Source organism: Emydura macquarii, unplaced genomic scaffold, assembly GCF_026122565.2.
Source record: "Emydura macquarii macquarii isolate MOO-44397 ecotype Brisbane River unplaced genomic scaffold, CSIRO-AGI_Emac_v2 contig_1045, whole genome shotgun sequence".
NCBI lineage: Eukaryota > Metazoa > Chordata > Testudines > Chelidae > Emydura > Emydura macquarii.
Window position 1 is genome coordinate 13,096,501 of NW_027131182.1, and position 22,895 is coordinate 13,119,395.

Sequence of the window (22,895 nt, forward strand, 5' to 3'; positions counted from 1 at the left end):
TGCCTGGAGAGATCACTGCTAGCTAGTCTTAACTCAGGATATAGTTAATAATGAGTTAACAGGATATAACCTCAAGTTGTTGTTCATCTTGTTATACTGAAATTTTAAATTAAATATTCAACTTTTAAGTGAAAGTAGAGGAAAAGCCCACATACAAGATGAACTGTCAAATTGCTGAAAGGTACTATGTTTTTAAAATATTTTTGATCCTTCCTTCATTATGTAAGTGTAAAAGCGTTCTCCCCTTCTTTCACCTCACCTTCTCATTACCTCTCTCATCTCCTTTTTCTCCTTATAGGTCAGTACAGCTCTTAAGAGACATTGAAAAATAACTATACAGTGATTATGCCGAGCCCTGCACTATGGCTTTTAGACAGTCAGAGTACATCCTGTATGATTTTTAAGAAATAATCATTCAGTTATTGTCTATATATCAACACTCTGGAAACTATGAGATTTCAGAGAACTGAGTATTTGGTAGACCCGGGGAGGACTGAATGTTTGTTTTTAAAACTGTAGAGTATCCCTGGACTCAGGCTAAGGCCATTGCATTTCAGTATAATTGGAATTAATACTCTTACACTGTGAAAATATGAATAATATGTAATTTTAATAAGATGTCCTTCTTTTGAATTTTTTATTTTTCTCTCTATGTGGAAAAGCAAACAAGTTCTCTAAGCAGCACAGGTCAGGCCCGGATGGGGGGGTTACAGTGGTTTAAATTTTTGTGCCCTTCCAATCCTATGCTGCTCATGTGGCTGTATGGCCCACAACATAATTTAGACAGCCCTGAGGGCTTTTCTACATTACAGCAACCTCCTTGGGCTACCATAAGGACCACAGTTTTGCTTGGAATCTCCACAGTGTTATATGCTATGTCCCCACGCCAACATGCCCACTGCATCAGGGCTTGTGATATGATCCTCAGAAAGCAGTCTTGCAGCTGTCTCCACCATGTCTGTGTGCGGGAAATCCTGTCCTGGTCGGATTTGGGGCCTTAAAGCCTCCTTTATATTGTTCCAGCCCTTTTACACAGCATAAAGGGGTTAGAATGGTGGTGAAGATTTCACCCTGGAATATAAATCTAAAACTCCATTGCCCTGAAAGAATAACTGTTACGTTAAAAGATTAAGAGCAAAAGATTAAAGAAAAAATATGCATTTATAAATTTATGGCCTAGTAGATATTTCATATGAATTGTATTTCAACATTGCAATATTCAACATCGCAGTCACATTTTGTGGGTGATTTTCCTTGTCAATGTGCAGCCATGACTCCAACGTAAATTAGTATAGCAGGTACGTGAACTGAATGGTGAATATGCTATATAATATGTTTCAAATGCATATACAGATCAAGATTGTATCACCATTCTCACTGTCACAGAAGGTAAATTTTGTCAGTATTTCCATACACTCCCTTGTGCAAGATGCAAACTGTATATTTTTAATGTTCAAAGGTAATATGCGCAAAACATATTTATAGCATAACACTCAGTTATCTCAGATCTCTAGTTAAAAATAAGAAAATCCAAATAGATGAAGTTGTTGTGCCAGAATGATAATGCTATCTGCTAACAGTTTTAAGCTGTGCCCTTTTATGGTCATATATTTAAATCACAGCTGTTTTTTAAAATATAAAGTGCAAGGTAATTATTATAAGGTATTCCTATGTATTTTGACAATAGTATAATTCAGCTTCAATTTGAGCACACCTGTTGAATACAGGCTGTTTGTGTTACTGATGTTACTTAGCCTGTTGATTGAGCAACCATGGAATTTCTACATATGATGAGATGTGTTCAGGTTCTTTGTTTTATCTTTAATAATAAAAACACTTATTCCATTTTTTATATCTTCTTTAGTTTATTTTCTATAAACACCTTTCTTTTCTAATGGAAACATAATGAGGTTGAATAACATATTATCATAGACTAATATTAGCATGTAGAGTAGGCATTTCTGGACACATCTTGCCTCCCTCCTTTTGTTGGTGTGGAAGACTCTGAGTGCAGGAAAACTGCAGAAGGAGTGGATTAGGATGTGGAGTCCACATCTTTTGGGTACACCAGGGTACGTCTCCACAGATCCTCCAATGAGTGTTTCCACATCAAGGATGTAAGTTTTGGAGTGGCAGTGGGGCAAGAGACAATAGATTTGCTACTACACAGTTTCAGCAACCAAATACAGCACACTGACACATTATGTGGTGATACAGAGGCCACTGTGTCTATGGTAACAGCTGCAGAGCAGGCTGGCTACAACTGTGCAGCCTTTAGGGAGCATTCTGTCTTCGACCCAAATCCCACAGAAATTCTAGTGTAATGCTTGTTTACTTCGGCTGCATGTTTGGTGCAGAATTGGGTCCATAATTCTAAAAATAGGTGACTTGTTAGTATTGTTTGACAACTGATTTGGTTTGTTTTTACTTCTGCAGCCTAATTCCAAATAAACTGATGCGTGATTGGAAAGAACTTTTTTTTAATGGAAAACCAATATATGAACAAGCTTTGATCAAACCTTTGCCAACTGAGCCAACTCCAGAACAACTTGTAGAGCTGGATAAAATGAATTTGCTAGATGAGAAAGATTATGTTGAATATAAGGTACCCCTAACTGACATGGCATAATGAAAGAAAATGCACCTTGTTTACTCATGACAGCCGACAATTTGTTGTGATGTTATAATACATTTTGGGTCTTTTTTTTACAGTTTATGATATTAAAATTTGATATACATTTTCATGTAGTTATGTATGTTTTCTCATTAACTTCATATTCATCTGGGAGTAAATAATATTTTATATCACTAGCATTTGAAAGCCTATGCAACCTTGAAAATCTTAATCCTTTGGCCTTGTGTGGAGTAATACATCTCATACTGTGTATGAACCACTGATGTTACTATCAAGAGTACCTACAACATGTGAAATCCCAGTGCAATTATTTTTAAGTGGAAATTAAAGTGTAAATTAATGCCACCACATTAGAAAATGTAACACAAAGTAGTCAGCAAAAATCCCAAAACAAAATAAAAACTGCCTGTTACAAAATCTGGTAGTCCTTTTTATACCATTTACAACAATTTGTGAATTAAACCTTTCTAGTGGAATTTTATAACATTTGGTAATCCATTTATTTTAATAAGATAACATTTTTAAAAAGCAGTTTTGAGAGAGAGATTATTACGGCATGGTCACAACAATATCAGTCAAGTGACAGTTTTTCAGATCCAATTATCTGTTTTCTGCAGTTTCAAACCACAATGTAATTTAACAATTGAAAGTAGGAGTAAGAGTGTTGAACTGCTTTGGCCAAAATATACTACATAGTTATTTCCCTCAAATTCAGTATTATTTATTCTCTTGTTTGAAAAAGAAGCCTTTATGTTTTGAATCATTTCTGACAATCTGTTTGGCATAATATAGCACAATCATTGTAAATAACTTGTGTTTCTGTCTTTGTTGTTTGGGAAATGATTACCACACGATATGTGCTTTTTACCCACATCCTGAACCAATTGGTACATACTCTTTTGCAGTAAGTAGTAAACTTTTGTTAGGAGTTGCTGTGGTGTATGTCTGACAGCTTAGTTTATTTTGTTTCAATCTTTGAGTATGTTCTTTGTCAAATGAAAGTAATTTACAAGATACCTGTTCATAGAGCATTAACCTGTATGATAAATTTGAAAATAACCTTCCTTAGAAGAACAAAGGCAAATGTACTCTGTGGTGGTCAGGGAGGAAGCTAGATGGTTGAGGGTTAGTAGTGGTATATCAAGTCTTTGAGTAAGTGTCTCATTTACCTTGAGAAGCTCTACACCAGTTTGACAGAATGCAGGAACATTAAAACTGATGTAAATTTAATTTATTCACCCTTTAAGGCCTCCTTTCACTGCAAGTGGTATAAAGGGATCTTAGTATAAAGAAAACCCAGGCCCTTTCACCTCTAGGTTTCCAGTCCTTCACCATTCCAGTCCATTCCAGTCCTTTACCATTCCATTCCATTCCTTGTCACTAAACATTTGGTGTTCTCAATTCAGTTTCCAGTTAACTTGCAATTAATTGGTAATAAGTACATGGCAGATTATTGACCATAGCTTTAATAACTGTTTAAAGTGACATGCAAATTTATGAAATGTTATATAAGTTTTTTATAATAACCGTTAATTTAAAAAAATATCTAAAGTAATTGCATAAATCTTAGCAGGCCAATCAACACATCAGTCATCATATAATGAATTAGGACAGACAGCAGTAGAACTTTGTTTTACATGAATATTGAGCTTATGCAAGAAAAATAATTAATAATTAGTGTAGCAATTTTTTTAGCTGTTTGCATTATTTTCAAGTGACATACTGTACAATAACTCATTTGTTCTAAAAAGAGCATAGTCACTATTCACTAGAATCATTTAGCAAATCAAGTTGGTTACAGACATTTGAACAGAGAGCAAACAGAAATAAAACCAAAGTTGATGAAAGAAGAGCATGATTTACACCAGCTAGCACAAGATTGAGAATCTGATTCACTGGAGTTCTAATTATGACTATGCTGTCTAAACGTTGACTCTGTCTGATCACGGCAAGTCACTTAACCCCAAATTTTCAAATACAGGCCTTAATTTTCATTGTGGCCCAACTTTAGACACTTAGCATCAAAACAGAAGTGGGTATTGAGGGAAGGATATGAAAAAGATATACCTCCCTGCCCTATCATATTTGTGCTTTCATCCTGATTACCCCCTATGCGTGCATCAAACATCAATCCTCTTTTCATTCAGATCCCTCCTTAAAATTTACTACTTCCACAGAGCCTATCAATGATAATCCATCTCAGTTAGTTCTGTTAGAAGTAAGTAACATATCACAACACATATTTGAAGAAAAAAAAACTTCAGAATCATGTATTTTCACCATCATCTGAACTTCCAGTTTCTTATGCATCTGAACCATTCTGTTTGTTTAAATTAGGGGCAAATACTAAAGACCTTACTATTTTTTTAAAATTAGGTTTTAGGCAAACTCCCATTAAAATTAGTCTCAGTTCGCTTGAATTAAAGACTTCAAAATTATAAGCTCTTTAATACAGGAACTATAGTTTGTTCTATATACTGTACTGTGCTGAACATGCTTGTTAAAGGTGAGAAAAATGTTGATCTGCTAAAATTATATATATTGGGAAATTGAATAGTAATGCACACAGTTCAAATGAACTTTGGTGTAACAATGGATTGTATAATTAGAGAATATAAGGAAGTCATCAGTCAGCAATTCATGAACATGTCTCCTTACAATATCATGTTCAATTCAGATAAACAAACATTTTTCTGGAGCTGCAGTGACCTCACCAAGCATGCTGACATACAAATAAGTATATTTAACAGCATATTTGAATTATATCCCAAACTCTTGTGCTATGGCAGTAACTTTTGATGTCAGAGATTGAAACAGTGATCTTAAGAGAATAAAAGTGAAGACAGGAACACAGGCAGGTATTTATTGGCTTACAAATATTGTGACACCAATATAAGAAGTACATCTGATAAAACAGGAAAGTATGGCAAAGCACTGTAATACCTGAACTAATTACTGTAGTGCATTCTACAATGGACTGCTCTGGAAGAATATGTGTAAGCTGCAGCACTTGTAGATTGCAGTTGCTTATTTGTTAAACAGAGTCAGTGACAATGAACACATTACACTATTTCTCCTAGATCTACACAGAATTTCAGTTCATTTCCAGGTGTAATTCAAGGTACTGACTTTGATCTATATATCCCTATATGACTTGAGTCCTAGCTATCTGAAAGACTGCCTCTCCCTTGTGAGCCATCATGACAATTTAGGGCAGCAGAAGCACACAAGCTAACAGTCCTTAGACTTAGAAGCCAAGAGATTGGTGCCTGGGTGATCTTAATGGAGAATTCCTGCAGTATGGAATTCACTTTTTCCAGTGGTCTGATAGTCTATGGCTACACTGCAGCTAAGAGCATGCCTCCCAGCCCAGGCAGACTGACATGCTAGCTCTGGTCAACTTAGTGTGCTAAAAATAGCTATTTGGATGTTGTAGCGGCATAGGCTAGCCATGTGAGCTCAGACCCAGGGGGTCAGGCAGGCTGGTACTTGGGCAGCTAGCCTGTGCTACCACCCTTGCTGCAATGTCCATGCTGCTATTGTTAGCACATGAGCTCAAGTGGAGCTAACGTATCTACCAGGGTTGTGAGGCATGCTCCCAGTGGCACTAAAAATGTATCCATAGAGCTCATGTAAGTTGACCCATGTTTTCTCTCATATATTGATGGAGGTGGTGTAGATAAGTGTGGGATTTGCTTTTCGGACATGTCCTTTCCATTTCCTGTTAAAAAGTAAAAGTTGTATGTCACTATTAAATTTTTTACATTTGCCTTGAAATATGTTAGAGGGCACATTTTATAACTCAAAATAAGTTTTGCCATTTAAAATATAGGCCACATTTTAATTTACACTAATAATGTAGTTATATTTATTCACATGTAGTTACATCTTACATGGGGTGCACCATATGAAAATGTCAGCACAAATCAGGTTTATATTTTAATAGTGTGAAATACATTGTGACAACATCTATTTGTTAATAGACATAGGACAATAACTACATTTTACCTGTAGTGTGATTGAATAAATATTGTGTCTTCCAGTAGTGCTCAGAAGTAGAACTGGCTGACATAAAGGATTGATAATGAAGTGTTTAACCTATAGATTACAAACCTGAATCTAGCTCAGGTTATTAATAGCCAAAACGTGTCCTTTAGAACCTGTTTAATGGCCTGTGTTCTCAATAACTCTTAAAACAGAGTTAGAATTATCCTGCCCTAATAAAATGTTCCTTTTTCTTTTGTTAGTATCAGCCACAACCAGTTCAACACCAGGAATGCTTTGCAGGGATAGCTGTACTAGTATAGTATACCAACAAAGTGCTCCTGGTGTGGACACAGCTGACACCCGTAAAACTATGCTTTTGCCAGCAGTGATTATTCTAACCCTCCCTCCACTCGCAAGCAGCAAAAAATGCAGTTTTGCTTCTATAACTGCATCATTCCTAGGCACTTTTGCCGGCTGAGCTTTGTCAGTCAGAGATTATACCTCATCACACCCTTGGCCGATGTAACTGCCAGCAAAAGTTTGAAGTGTGGACCTGGCCCACATTTCTCATTGGTATTTTCCTTCCTTAAAACACTGTGTTATTTAGTTTATGTAGATTAAACAAACACCTGTGAAATAAATAATTTACAATGTGTTACTGAAAGTTTAAGCAAGATGTTGATATATGGTAATAGGAAAGCAGTGTTGTCTAGTGTTTAAAGTAGGGGGCTGAAGTCAGGACTCCTGGGTTCTGTGCCTAACTCTGCCACTGACTTGTTTTTTGCATTGGTCAAATTACTTAATTACTCTGTAAAATAGATAAAAATGGAACAGTCTGTAAAATGGATAAAATAATACATGCCTACCTAAAATAGATTTTAATGAGGTTTAATTAATAAGTGTTTGTAAAGCCCTGTGATATTTTTGGATGAAATACAGCGCTCTAGCAGTGCAAAATATTCATTATTTATTTATTTATTCATGTATTTATTGTATTTATCTTTAAAAAGATGAAAGACAAAGCATAGTCACAAATTATTCTCTGATTTGTTTTTGATACAGCTTATGAGAGGGGAATGGTGCCCACCTGAAGAGCACAGTGGAAGCAAACCTCCACATAATAATAATATATTGGGTCATGCAGTTCATAGATTGATGGACATTGTCTACCCGCCAAAGCCTGAACCACCACCACCTGTATTTCCTGCATTTCGTATCCAGGGGTGTATTTTAGGAAAGCTTTTTAGTGGAAAAAGCACCTGTGTAAAGTTCTTGGAAGAAGGTAGAAGGTTGTTTTTCTCTAGACTTTTTTTATTGTTTGTTTGTTTATACTCCCTTAAGCCCCAGTCTTATAATGAGCTTTTTGTGGTCAGACCGCTGCACCCATGTAGCAGTCATTGAAAGACAGGATCCTCAGATGCATCAGAACTTACAAGGTCTGGCTCAGTGTAATTTATTCTCCACCTTCCAAAGTAAAATGAAAAGTTCATGAATGTAAAAGTTCATCATTAATTCATTGTGTCTCATAGCTTTACTATCATTCCTAGGCACTTTTGCCAGCTGAGCTTTGTCAGTCAGAGATTATACCTCATCACACCCTTGGCCGATGTAACTGCCAGCAAAAGTTTGAAGTGTGGACCTGGCCCACATTTCTCATGGGTATTTTCCTTCCTTAAAACAGAATGTATTAAGTAAAAAACATGAGAAATATTTTCACAGAACTTCTCTGTAGACAGATAGAAAATGGCCAACAGACTAATTGCATAGTTACCAATGTACATTGTACAGGCTGTAGTCTAGTGACAGTGGGAACAAACTCCAATAAAAACCCAAACCAAAAGTAGTTTGCATTGCATTTAATAAAGCTGCCTTGTCAGAATTAATTTAATTGCATTTAATAATCTCTCACATTCTTCCCAAAATGTAAACCTATCACAGTAATGTTTTTCTGTCTATTAGCTTGCAACATTCAGGTATTGTGTGTTGATACTCTGGTCCAGGAGACCATCAAAGCTTTCCATGAGAGTGAAATGAAAAGTGAAAGCAATTTGATTCCACAAGAAGCAGAGGGTTCTAGGAAACAAAAACAAGTAAGCTCAAGTACATTTTGGTTTTAACTGTTCTAAGGAGCAGTGACATGGGGTGGGTTAGGAGGAAAGTTCATTGTTCACGTTTCTCCCTTTTTAAGATGAGTCAGGTATAGACAACTTGCACGGGCAACTTTTAATTCTGACATTTCCTAACTTTTGAGTGCTTGGCTTTGATACTTTGATAATGTTCTTTTGATGTTCTTTTTACCATCAGCAGACTCTTTGTCCCAATCTACTTTTATTTCCCCATGTCCTGCTTTGTCCCCTCTATATTCAAATCAGACTCCTTCCTGCTCCCTTTCTGCCTGGGTACCAGCAGGGGGAGTCATTAAGAGCACAGGATAGACAGCCCCCTTGCTGTCTGTTCCAGGTCCCAGCCCTACTACCTTGACTCAGAGCAGTTCTCCAGGAACAACAGTTACCTCCGTAGCCCTGTAGCATGCTCAGTCCTTCTGTGGGGATGGCACATGCACAGTCTGGTCAGCACTGAGAGCTGTCAGAGACTCAAGCATGCTCAGGAGGATGTAGTCTTCTGAGGTTTTAACTATTAAGCTCTAACACACTAGCACACTTTTTTCAAAGTCTTATAATTTGCCTAAATTTAGGTGGATTGTCATGGGGATGGAAAAAGGACAGGCACAAGGACCAGAGCATTTCAAAGAAAAGGTCACCATAATTTTTTAACATGAGCAACACAATGTATTTTTCCTTAACCTCAGTCTTGGAAACATCTGAACCCTTTTGTCTTAAATTTTCCCAAATAGGTATATAGAAAATTTCAGACCAAATAGTTAAAGTTTGGAAAAATTATAAGTAACTGAAAACAAGCCAGATAATGAGGAGTGCTAGGCAAGGTGATGATACTAGTCCTGCCTATAAGAAAGTCTTGTTAGTCCACATGGTGTGGAAATGTCTAGTAATAATCCCACAATAGGATGTTCTGTTAAGAGGAGGAACCTTACACTGAATAGAGGCACGGAAAGGAATACAAATCTGATTGTCATTTATTATATGAATGCACTGAAAATCTTGAATCTCTGGAGAAAGGGATTATTTTTAAGAACCACAATGACAAAAAAATAACTTAGACTCATAATGGAAGAGTAAATCAACCCCATCTATAGAATTGTAATTAATGTGTTATTGCCATGCAAGAATGCTCCATTTGGATATGAGAAAATGCCAGAATACTCCTTTGTGCAGTGTGACAAAATGATGATTTCAATTTCAATTGCAAACCCTTCTTAGATTTATATAGAACCTGATCCTGCTCCCATGGAAGTAAATGGCAAAATGCCCACTATTTCAATGGTGCAGGACCAGGACCATAGTGAATAGAGGACAACTGAAGTGATCATTGCTTTTGTGTAAATTTGAGTGGTGTCATGAGAAAACAACAACCCTCTCTTTCCTGTCACTCCATCACCAACTTTCACTTGCTTTTAAGTTAGCATCTATTTCAAAATATTACTTACATTCATCTTTCCAGGCTGACATTAATAACTTTTTCTTACTGTCTTACTATAGATTGTTCTGCTGTTATGCACCTGGTGATCCATTTACTTATGTGTTTAAATAACTGTGAATATTCAATAAAATACTTTAAAACGTCCAAAAACTATTTTTGCTTAATGTTATGAAAACTAAGAAACATGGTTTGTGATTGTTTAATTTATAAAAGGTCCTGAAGAGTTCCCCTTCAACTTCAGCATCAAAGGTTTCTGAGACAGTGCCAAAGAGCACATCACTTGATGGAACCAAAGGTAAAAATGTGTAGAGTTAATTAGATTTAAAAAAAACATTTTGGTGGCCGTATTTGAATGGAAAAAAAGAGGATATCTCCATCCCTTGCTTTATTTTTTAGTGCCCACTACAGCTCACGCTTTGCAAAAGTTCCCTTTATAACTCTTATTTCCGCATACTCATAGTTTTCCAAAGTGTTCATCTTTGTGATTGAAACTTTTTTTGTCTCCTGTCTGAAGGTAATTTTTTTGAAAATTTGAGCAAAACTTTCTCAGCCATCCTTGTATTATGATATTGTGGTTGAAAATAATCTTTTCCCTTGGTCAGAAAAATTTAACCTCACATTTTTTGAATATGTCTCCAGCAAAAACTTTTTGAAGTTTGAAACTTGAAACTTGTCATGGAAATAGCCCCCAAACCTGTGAACACATACCTAACTTTAGAAACACGTGTAGACTCATAGAAGTCAATGAGACTATTTGTGTGTGTAAACTCAAGCATGTGCATAAGTGTTTATAGGATTGAAGCCATGGTCCCCACTGACTATTTGTGGCATCACATAGTGTGTGGAGGAGAAAAAAACCAAAATAATTATTATTTTATATTTGGAGAGTAACAACAGTATGTTGGGTGCTTTATAGAGAGGTATGAAGACAAGGATCCTGCCCTGAAAAGTTTGCAGTCCTGAAAACCCTTTGTCCTGTGGGTAGTCCTTACTAATGCAAGTTGCCCCACTAAAGTCAGTTCTCAGAAGTAAAGTCTATTCATGTGAGTAAGAGTTTGCTGGATTGTCCCTTAAAATAAACAAATAAATAAACTGAAAACGAGAAATTATAGTAAAATAATTACAGATAACAAGCTCCTTGTGATAGTGTCTGTGCTTTCCTCTGTGTTCTGACCAGAACAGATAACATTGACAGCATTTATTAAATGAAAATATTATGTAATGATATTATGTATTCATAATAATAATTATTAATAAATGTTAGAATAATAAAAGTCATATTTGCTAATGTTTTGCTATTACTAGGTGATGGTCTTGAAAGAAAAGAATCTTCTCATCAACAAATGAAGTCAAGCGAGAGTAAGGATGAATTATCCAAAGTATGTAAACTGATTTTGACTTCCATCATGTACAGATATTTGAAGTGTAGTCTTTGTCTGTATATTAAACAAAACAGATTAACAGTGCACTTTTATCTTACTATTTTTCATTTATTGACCATGCCACAGGCTCTTATTTCTATATAAAATATGAAAAGTCATAACTTTACTGAAAGTTACTAAACAAATTTGTATTTGTTTTCTTTGTTGGCTTTTGATAATCAGAATTATCCACAAATATCTCTTCATCTCATATCTCCCATGCTTTTAAATATATATATATAGCTACATCCAGAACATTCCCAGAATTTGTTAATATATTGGTCCTACCAATATTAAAATGTTTATTCCTTAGGGCTAGATTTTGTTAACCTTACACAAGGTAGTACTTTATTCAACAAGCAGTTGCTTTGACTCCAATTTGGGCATAAGGATATGGGAATATCCTGAAGACCTATAGAGAACATGCTTCTGGTGACACCAACCAAAAGAAATGTTGCTGTAAAAGCCTCAATCTTGATTCCAATCTTACAGTAGTATAAATCAAGACTGGGCTACACTGAAGTCAGTAGAGTTACATTAGTGTAAAACCAGAGTGAGATCAGAATCAGGCTTCTTAACTTTGAATTGCTGGATTTTTAAATGATTCATTTTTCAACCTTAACATTATCTAACATTAATTTTTTCATGTAATGACCAAGATCCTAGGGCACTTTACACTTATTGAGGAACTTGCCCTTTATTGATAATTGAGTAAGTGTTTTAAAAGTGCAGTATAATGCATACACTTAACATTTAGTGCTCTGAACTTCCTGAACATGATATTAATAGTACATATCATTTTAACTGCTGTTTTCCACAGCTATCTGTTCGTGCCCGTCTTGGTGCAGCATCAGAGAAATTGTTGAAGAAAGGAAAAAATATTCCTGATGAATTGCTAGTTGACATCATGGTGGAGGCTATTAAGTATGAAATAGTGTAGTTTGCTTTCAAATATAATTATATTGTTTCTCAGGGGCTGGTACTGCCATTTTTGCTCATGGTGAATATACCTGACTCCACGAGTAGTCCCATTGAAATAGATGGAGCTATTCATGGAATAGTTTTCAACTCCTTTGAACTAATGGGCAAGTCAATCAAGGCCTGCACCTTCTAGTTTGTCAAGATCTGAATACAGAAATCTGTTATTTACTACTGTAGTTCCACATATTGGTGGAGAACAAAAAATTGTCATCTATTCTCATGGTATAAAGATCAGTCCCACAATGGTTATTCCAGAAAATGTCAGTCTTTTTGTTTTGTTTGCTTTTAGTCCTGATTTCTGAATTTTTCTGTTTGGAAAATCTTTTGATTTACAATGTTAATTTTAATGACATACATTGATATTTTATGGAATGTTCAGGATATGTTGTTCTACCTAATTTAAAATCAAAGAATTACAGGAAAACCCTTCATTATAAATATTAATATTATATACATGTTAATATTAAGTTAAAGTAGTTTGTCTATATGTTTATAGTTCCTTGTTTTTGTTTAGACAAACACCACAGCAGAAGGGATGGATCATGGATGGATTTCCAATGACAATAAACCAGGCAAAACTACTTGAAAAAGCACTTACAGGGAGAGATCCGGACAAAGCAGAAACAAAGGATGAGAAGTCTAAAAAGCCCTCCCTGGTTATAGACCCAGCAGCCCCAAAAGATCCTCCTTTATCCCCACCTGCATTTGATTTTGCTCTGTTATTAGATATTTCAGACACCACAGTGCTGAAACGCATGACTGGCTTGAAGTGTGAGTTATACTTCACAGCATACATTTAAAAAAACTTAGTAACACCCATATCATGATAAAATGTGAAATGCAAAGTACTTCTGACATTAAGAGAGCTGAAGTCATTAATGTACTGCATGGTTGCCATACCTTTGCAACACCAAGGATCAGATTGGTTTTGTGCCATGAGTTTGTGGGCTGAATTTTAAATCACATAAAAAATTACATAATTTTTGTCACAAATACCAGAAAGTCATAAAAATGTACTTGTATCTTCCCTGATGATGATGATCATGATGATGGATAGGAATTATGTGTAGTTTAGATTCATCATCAGCTTTGTTCTCTACCTGCAGTTGTAAGAAGAGGAAAGCTATTGGCTGCATTTTAATTTTTTGCAGGCTCCTTTTGGCCTCTGGCTGCACATTGTGTGCTCCTGCTATAGTACAAAGCTAAATATATATGACACGCTAATCACAACAGTTATCTCAAGATTTACCAGAATGTCTCACATTAACTTATACTCAATGGAGCAAAAAGTCATTATTGAGAAATTTCTCTAAATCTCACTATATGTCAAACAATCGTAGACTTTTTTTCTTAATTTTCAATGTGCCTGCCGCCAAAAAATGATGTGTTTGTTTATTTGTTTAAATCTGCATTATATTGGCACAAACTGATATGCATTATCCCATGTAATTTAATGAAGTAGTACATAGAAAAAATATAGGATAGAAATCTGACTTATTATTCAGATGCACACAACATCATTCTTTGAGGGCCACATATTGCAATGAATGAAAACTAGGAAAGATGCAAAAGGAAGAGGGAAGGTGCAACCTGAGCTAGTGGCACCACTAATCCCCACACTGATCTCTGCCTCCAGAGTGTATGTTCATTTACTCCTGTAGAGATGTAGGAATAATTATTTTTGACAAAATAGCCAAAGCACACTGTATTGTAGACTAGAATCAAAGATAAGGGGGGCAATACATGGCCACCCCCACACTTCACTCAGACCACAAATTCTTTGTCACCTTACACATGATGGCTATGAAGGGACATATCTTGAAGAGAACCTTTGTTGTCCAAACTGAAAGGAAAATGCCCCTTAAACTTCAAAAGAATAACACGGGGCTTGTCTTTACTGCCACAGTTTCCTCAAGTTAGTGTACTTGACTTAGCCTGAGTGGAGTATCTTGTCTTGAGTGAAACTGGGTGATTGGGCAACAAAATAGCAGATGAAATTCGATGTTGATAAATGCAAAGTAATGCACATCGGAAAACGATAATTCTAACTATACATATAAAATTATGGGTTCTAAATTAACTGTTACCACTCAAAAAAGAGATCTTGGAGTCACTGTGGGTAGTTCTCTGAAAACATCCATTCAGTATGCAACAGTCAAAAAAGCTAACAATGTTTGGAATCATTAGGAAAGGGATAGATAATAAGACAGAAAATATCATATTGCCTCTGTATAAGTCCATGGTACACCCATATCTTGAATAATGTGTGCAGATCTGGTCGCGCATCTCAAAAAGATATATAGAAATTGGAAAAGATACAGAAAAGAGCAACTAAAATGATTAGGGGCATGGAAAAGCTTCCATATGATGAGAGATTAATAAGACTGAGACTTTTCAGCATGGAAAATAAATGACTAAGGGAGGGTCTGATAGAGGTCTATAAAATCATGGCTGGTGTGGAGAAAGTAAATAAGGAAGTATTACTTATTCTTTCTCATAACACAAAAACTAGGTGTCACCAAATGAAATTAATAGGCAGCAGGTTTAAAATGGGAAGTATTTCTTCATACAAAGCACAGTCAACCTTTGGAACTCCTTGCCAGGGCATGTTGCGAAGGCAAAGACGTAACGGGACTCAAAAAGGGACTAGATAAGTTCATGGAGGATAGGCTATTTGCCAGGATAGGCAGGGACTGCTGTTTGTCAGAGGCTGGCAATGGCTGATGGGATGGATCACTTGATGATCACCTGTTCTATTCATTCCCTCAGAAGACAGGATACTGGGCGAGATGGACCATTGGTCTGACCCAGTATGGTGGTTCTCATGAGATGGCCACACACAGTAATTTGAGTAGCAGCACTGAGTGGTTGAATTGGCAGCTGATGAGTTGCTGTTACAGGAGCTGCTGCATCCCTACTGTATTACTAGTTTAAGCATCAGCATCACTTGAGTTTCCATCTATACCCTTTGATCAATTAGCTCAGGCCAGCTAGCTTGAGCTTAAAGCACCCCTTAACTCTAGCTAGAGATTTTTGTGTGCATACAGGAGTTTTGTTTAAGGATAAAACTTGAGTTATAACTAGAACTAACAATAACTAGAGCTAACAAGAAAGAGAAGACAAGGCCTTAGAATGTTAGTCTTGCAATTCTCCATAATTTAACGGGATTGTGCTGCTAAAGCACTTTGAAAATTTGACAGTAAATCCATAGTCCCAGGAACCCAAAGAGAATGTATTCCTAATACATCTGTATTACCTGTATTACCATCTCCTTTTTGTTAAATGTATGGAGCCAGTTTTAAAAATAAAGGAGTGGAGTAGCCAGTTGATGTTTTCCTTTTGATGAACTTTTTAACAGGAACACAGAATAAGATTTTATACAGTAATTTGTTTCAGTGGTTTCTGATATTTTCTACTCAACAGATAAATCAGGATCATCTCAGATTCAGTTGGAAGACAGTGATCAAGCTTCAGATGTTGAACTCAAAGAAAATGAGAAAATTGATTTAGTCAAGGACCAGATACACCATAGGTTTGTTATATTTAGTACAGTAAAGCTCAGCTTCAGCAGAGCATTGAAGCATGTCATTAACTTTAAGCACAGAGTAGTCAGAGTATACTTCACTTCTAATTACACCATTCATGTGCTTAAAGTTAAGGAAGTCCTTAAGAAATTTGCTGAATGGAACCCAAGTAGGTATCCTCATTTATTGGTATAATATAAATGATTCCCAAAGATTATAATTCATATACTCTGCTTTTCAAAGTCTTCAAAATATTTTTTTTCCAAATTCACATCAAAACAGCCATTTACTTATTTATATTATGTGATACATACATGCATTCTGTGTCTAAATTTGGTTTAGGGGATTAGATTTCCAAAAATGCCCTTTCTTTTATCTTTCTCTTTTTATATACAAAAACAGTATTATACTTTCTTTTTAAATCTTTTGTACTAAATATTTAATTTTGTATAATGATCAAATTTAAAGGGATAACAACCTGCATTTCTGAATTTGTAATTAATTTATATTATATTAATAATTATTGATTTTTTAAATGATGATGTAATAGAAAATTTGTTTAACCTATGGCCTGATCTACACGGGGAGTTAAATGTGTTTGTTGGGTTGGGAATAAGATTTTATTTTCCACTCTTTGTTTTAAGATTTTGATTTTAAAGTTATACATTGATATGATTTCACAGAATTGCAGGCTTTCTAGACACCTGGCCAAAACTAGAGAAATGGTTTTCAGTGCAGCAAAATATTCTAGTGAAAGTCAATGGCGAGATGAAAGAGAACCTTCTGTGTAAAAGGATAAAGGAAATCATACTGGAAGAAATTGCCAAAAAACAGAATAAAAGTAAGCTTTTTAAATTTGTTTTTCATATAGAGACTTTAATATTAAAATATGTTGTTGGGTCTTTATAATTCAGTAGGGAGTTGTGTAAAAAAAAAATCTCAGTGCCATTGAAAGATATCATGTTTTTGCAGGTTTATGGAAAAGTGACACATTTTTCATTCTGACTGCATATTTTTTATATAGACAAACATTTTTTAACTATGTGCTTTATTGACAAAGATCAGAATTATACTGCAGAAGTAAACAAATTTACTTCATTAGATGGAATTGTGTTATTAGATGGAATTGTGTTATTTGCCCATTCACTGGCAGAAATGGCAAAACTTTGCTTTGGATCAGACTCACAAAAATACCAAAGTGGAAATTTTTATACTTGTTCAGTTGTTGTGTATATTGATTTAAATATATGTTAAACCTGGATCAGATTCTGTTCCCAGACACACTGGTATAAATTTGGAATAACTTAATTGAAGTTACTCTAGTTTTACACTGGTATAACTGAGAGAAAAAATTGTCAAGTTAACAGAGCATATTTTAGCAATCTCCACAAATATACAGCTTGTGCAAATGCAAATGGATGCACCCATTTTAAAGATTGCTTTCTTTTAATGATCATTCATTTAAATACATAAAACAAAAGTAAAAACATTTGTTGTTCACACAGGTATTTTATAAGATATGATAGTGAATAATCTTCAAGATTTTTGCTTACATTGTTGTTTCAAAAATTAATAATATGATTGCAGTGCCTTTTTTATCATATTGTGTGTTTTATTGAAATTATGTTGAAGGAAAAGAACTGGAGAAAAAAGAAGCTGAAAAAAAGCAAGAAATTCCCACCACTTTGCCACAAGCTGAGACACTAATTGTTCTACCAGATAAAAATAAGGAAACTGAATCTCCTTCTGAAGATAAGGAGCCTATGCCCACAAAATCCAAAACACCCAAAGGTTTGTGAGCCATAGTGAACTTATTTATAGAGCTTTTTCTAAGTTGTTTGGAACAGATCCTGGGAAATAAATACTTTCAGTATTTCAAAAAAGATTAACTAGAGCCTATTTCCTATTAAGTAACTGTCCCAAACCTCTTCCACCTTCTACCTTTTCCAATTATTAGTCAGTTTCATATCTTCTCATAGATAATTTGAGAAGAGGTTCTAAAATGTTCAAAAGCAGCTGTCCGGCAGATATAACTTACTTCCTTTAGGTAACTGAGTATTAATTTCAGCTTTTTCCTGTGTTAAACCTCAGAGTTAGTACCTCACTGTCTGGGACAGCACAATGTGTGTACAAGTTTTCATTATCAACATATTAATATACCAGTTTCTCTCTAATGCTAACACTTCAGAAATGCTGGTAACTCTACATATTAAAGGTATGTCTGTTGTATGTCTCTGTGTGGGTTTTTTTTTTAACTTTCCTTAGAGCCACCCAAAAAGTCAGAATCCTTTAAAGACAAAAAAGGAAAGAAAGATGAAGCACCCAAGGGAAAAGAAGCAGCAAATAAGCCAGGTTAAGTAAACTTTTGCATATTTTTACTGTTTTAACTTAAAGGATGTATAGTTATTACTTATCTTCCACTCCTCTCTTCAAAAATAGTGTTAACAGTTAATTAGCTTGCAAGGCATACTGAGATAGGGACAATTTGGTGTAGGGAGATTCAGCCATTTCATGACGAATTCTTGTAAATGTCACACATGACAAATAATTGGATAAAATGTTTCCAAAGAACCACATGCTTGACTTAGTCTTCTGCATTTATGTGCATGAGCTTTGGTGTGAAATCCTGGCCCCACTGCAATCAACAGTAAAACTCCCATTGATTTAAGTGGAGCAAGGATTTCACCCTTGGAGTCTGGAGGTGCTGCAGAGCACTCATGTCCTGTTGGGCAATAATCCTTTGGGTCACTCAACAACAAGCAATTCAGGTTTTGTGTTAATGGATTCCAAATGTAGTCCAATTCTGTTCTCATAGGCCAGTGGGATGATGTGAGCACAGCAGGGTTATGAATGCAGGGATGTTAAGATAGAGAGCTCTAGAAGGAGCTTTAAGGCATTGACAGGCACATGGTGTGGAGAAACGAGATATTCTCAACATGTTTAGTACAGATATCCTTGCAGTACTTTATTTTGGCCATCAACTTATCTGCTTTCTGTCACACTAAGTCAGCATTTTCAGAAGCAGCCGATACTAGCTATGCTATTATTGGACATACAGATTTGTCACATCTATGAGGCAGTAAACCAAGAAATGTCTTCACTAAAAATTTAAACACAAAAAATGGGACCATTGTATAACATTAAAAGAAGCTTATTGTACACAACATGGACCCATTCAATTCTCTACTCAGTATAGCCAACATTATTTTACCATACCTTATGTTCTTGTCTGACTGCTCCCAGAGCGAAATTATTTGACTGGATCACCCTCCTAAAGTAGTACAAAGGTGGAATGCAGGTGACAATTGCAAATCTTGCAGCACTTACGGTTCTCATGGATGGTTTTCTTAAATGGTTTTCCACATTTTCCTGCAGGACCCACTAGATTCTTTTTTTTCCTGACTCCCAGCCTGAATGATCTTTTCTGATTCCCTTCTTTACTTTATTAACTTTATCTTCCTTTATCTGCCTTTGTCTTTCCCCCAGTCCTTGTACCACTCACTTTCTGCTCCTTCCATACTTCTCAGTTTTCCCTCAGTGTAGGTGTTTTTGTTTCTTTCCCTTTCCCTATATATCTGTTTTTTCTTCTTCTTCATTTATTCATCTTCTTCTTCCCCCTTTTAATCTGCCAATACCATCTCCCTGCCCTTCCTGTTGCCTGTTCCTTTCTCATTCCTTAACAATTTAAAAAATACCAAGTCTTTAGAAAGTGAACCAGTAGTGAGAGTGATTGTAAGTACACATTCTTTCCTTTTTCTTGTGCTAGCAGCCTTTCAGACTATTGTGCTGTGTGTCCCCACTTGCAGGGCTATGACGTTTGCTTTACTTTACACTTTGCAGTACATGTAAAGTTAAGAGTGGAATGCATATCAAATGAAGTGCACTATGAGTAACCACAAAATCCAGGGGTAATTGAATTGAAAAACAGCATCTTCCCATGAAGTCATGAGGTACCTCAAAGGATTATTGGTTTTAGGAATTATTTCAGTCTGACTCCAGCTCTTCCAAGCCCTGCTGTGTAGAAACTGTAAATATTTACAATGTCCAAGCTCCATCAAGCAGTAATTACAAGGTGATACCTTGAAATCATGGTAACTATACTGTCGGTGATAATGGTAACAATACCATTTACCTTTTATTAACAGGGCAAGTAATTTGTTTCATTATTTTTCTATTTCTTCCACATCAGAGGCTTTAAAATTTCAACATTTATTTGAAGGCAACTAAGCAACTTAGGTGTCTAGATCCATGTATTTGTTCTTATGTAAAATATATTTGAGTGTACTAATTGTGCATTCATATTTAAGGTTCTATTCAAGGAAAATCACCAGGAAAAAAATCTTCACCCGCTACACCTGAAGATCTACCTCCTCCCACCTCTGTAGGACCACCAGCAATTAAACCAGGATCAGATGAATGGGTTTATATAGATGAGCCGCTTCCCAAGGTGCAACAATTCAAGATTAGGAATCTTTCTATGACTATACTTTTCTCAGTGTTTTTACATTGAGTTCTTCATAAACTTTTTGTCCATTACAAGTGAATTCATTTTAAAAGATATTTCTAATATGTAATGAATGCAGAAGAGATGGTAGTATGAATTATAAATACCTAAAGAGATGAATAGCAATTACAATTTTAATAATATGCTACAAGTCAGTGTAGAGGATTGAAAATATTTGATCATGACATATGTTAAACATTTATAGATAATTCCTCAGAGTGACAATGAACAATAGCACATGGTTGACAAGACGGTAACACTTTAATATCATGAAAGATTTACCCAGAGTAAACATTATGTTTTGGCAGAGTATTTGTAATACATTATAATTTAAAAAAAGGAAATACATTGTTAACTTGATGTCCAGAAATAACCTCTTTCCTATACTTGGTGGTGGTGTATTTGGACAGGCTGTATGAAGTATATGAACTAATGATTTGTGTATTTTAATAATTGACAGGAAATACCTCAATTTTTAGTACCTTATTGGGAAACAGTAGAAAATACATATGAAAATACCATCAAAACTATACTTAGATGTCTAAGAGAAGAATGGCATTCTGTGATTCATTACTTAGCAGATACTAGGTGAGTAACAGTAGTTTATTGCATTAGAATTCACATTTTATATGAATTTTATTTTTATTTTATTATTCCTTTAGCACACTATATATATTTTAGCACTAAAACTCTTTTGACTCACTGTTCACAGAAACCATTTCAAGGATTACCTGAAACGTCCAGACCATAAACAGGAGTTTGTATCTCAGTGGCAATCTGATTATAACTCCATTGCTGATGACTTGTGGGAAGATGAGGAAACAAAAGCAGAATTACATCAAAGGGTTACTGTAAGTAAATGGCAAATGTTTCAATTTATCTAAGCCTGAATCTTTGTATATCTTTTGTGATTTGAATTCACATAGGATAATATTCATAGTAATATGAATGTCCTTAGTTCTAACTTTTCACCATTAGTATTCCTTATTTAGAATACAGTACTTCTCTATTATTCCTTTGCTTTTTTATCCATTTCTTTCTCATTATGTGACTTTCCTCTCCCTTTAGTATTTAGATAGTACTGCCCTGGTAACCTTCTCTCCTTTTCTCCATACCCCAGCATTCATTCAACAATTTGCTCTATGAAATAGACATTTCTGAAGAGCGAGCAATTTGTGGAATAAGTATTTGTCTCTATTCTTTGTCCTTTAAAAACGAATAAAATGGTAAGGTTTTTTATTTCATGAATACTGTCATTTCACACTGGGGTCCCAACCTACTCGGGTCCTTCACAACAGAGGTAGGAGAGAGAAGATGAGAGATGCCTCAAGCTACATGAGACATAGATGCATGTACCCTGTCACCTTGAATTACAGTCCTCAGGTCCAATGCCCAGGCAACCCATGGGGTTACAGAGATCTTAGCTGGACCTTTACTACCTCAGCAGCTGCACTGGAATCTGGTGAAGATGCAACAGCTGTAATTTAAAACCCCAAACCAGATCTCCTAGATGGTAGATGGAAGGTGAAAAAACCCACATAGCAGTTTGCCAATTTTGGCATATGGGAAAAATCTCTTCTGGACCCCAAACTGGTGATCAGTCTAGGCTTCAGCATCACTAGAATTACAGTAACTAGATTTAAAGTAGGAAGGGGCTGAAACAGAGAGCCCACAATGGCTATCCTGCTTAAGCAACAATTATATCAACCCTTCTCATTCTCCACCATCACCAAACAGAACCAGCTTTGGCTCCACCCCTGCCACCCAATGGCAGCAGCAGTGGATGGTACAGGCCTCCGAGCCTACGCCTCTGATCTAGCATGTCCCCAGCCTCCCACACTAAGAATGAGGAGGGAAGGGAGAAGCAATCCCCACATGCTGAAAGAAAAGGGGTAGGAGGAAAGAGAAAGAAAAGTAGAAGGGCCACATGGAACATATCCTCATCCTTTTCCAGGTGCACTCTCACATTTAAAGGCCAGTGCAGGTGCAGATCAGCTCCAAAGCTGTTTGCCATAAGTGGCTTTTGGCCCAGCAAAAATGATATCCTGATTCCCAGAACTGTGAAGGTTACAGCCTCCAACACCACGAGTTCTCACTGCAGTATTGGGGAAAGCCAAGCTCATGCTAGTTGTGCATCCATACAAGGCAGGTTGTGTAATACACGTGGTGTCTTCTTCCTTCACAGTCAATCCATGCCTCTGGTGCGTCTCCAAGGCTAGATTTAGTGAGCTTCATGGCATAGTCGATAACTTTTTTGGCCAGGTTTTTTTTTTTTTTATTGACCT

General features: G+C 35.8%; 2 protein-coding genes across 3 annotated transcripts in view; both read left to right on the forward strand.

Annotated features, from left to right (window-relative positions):
- Nucleotides 1-14,763, forward strand: part of LOC137151202 (sperm flagellar protein 2-like) — a 38,473-nt gene extending 23,710 nt beyond the window's left edge. The window contains exons 10-16 of one of the 2 annotated variants that reach the window (XM_067545515.1): nt 2,437-2,605; nt 7,685-7,904; nt 8,582-8,712; nt 10,394-10,475; nt 11,486-11,559; nt 12,422-12,525; nt 13,097-14,763. In XM_067545515.1, the coding sequence (XP_067401616.1) occupies nt 2,437-2,605; nt 7,685-7,904; nt 8,582-8,712; nt 10,394-10,475; nt 11,486-11,559; nt 12,422-12,525; nt 13,097-13,382 (1,066 nt within the window). In that variant the 3' untranslated portion in view covers nt 13,383-14,763. Of the gene's footprint in view, nt 1-2,436; nt 3,082-7,684; nt 7,905-8,581; nt 8,713-10,393; nt 10,476-11,485; nt 11,560-12,421; nt 12,526-13,096 lie in introns of those variants that run through there. The other variant, XM_067545516.1, reaches the window with a different exon arrangement.
- A 1,188-nt stretch (nt 14,764-15,951) lies between these two features.
- LOC137151130 (sperm flagellar protein 2-like) lies at nt 15,952-22,852 on the forward strand. Its single transcript, XM_067545351.1, has 8 exons — nt 15,952-16,114; nt 16,790-16,947; nt 17,739-17,897; nt 18,372-18,458; nt 20,414-20,553; nt 21,071-21,198; nt 21,323-21,461; nt 22,796-22,852. The coding sequence occupies exons 2-8, from the start codon at nt 16,875-16,877 to the stop codon at nt 22,850-22,852; spliced, it is 783 nt and encodes a 260-aa protein (XP_067401452.1). The 5' UTR covers nt 15,952-16,114; nt 16,790-16,874.
- The last annotated feature ends 43 nt before the right edge of the window (nt 22,853-22,895 follow it).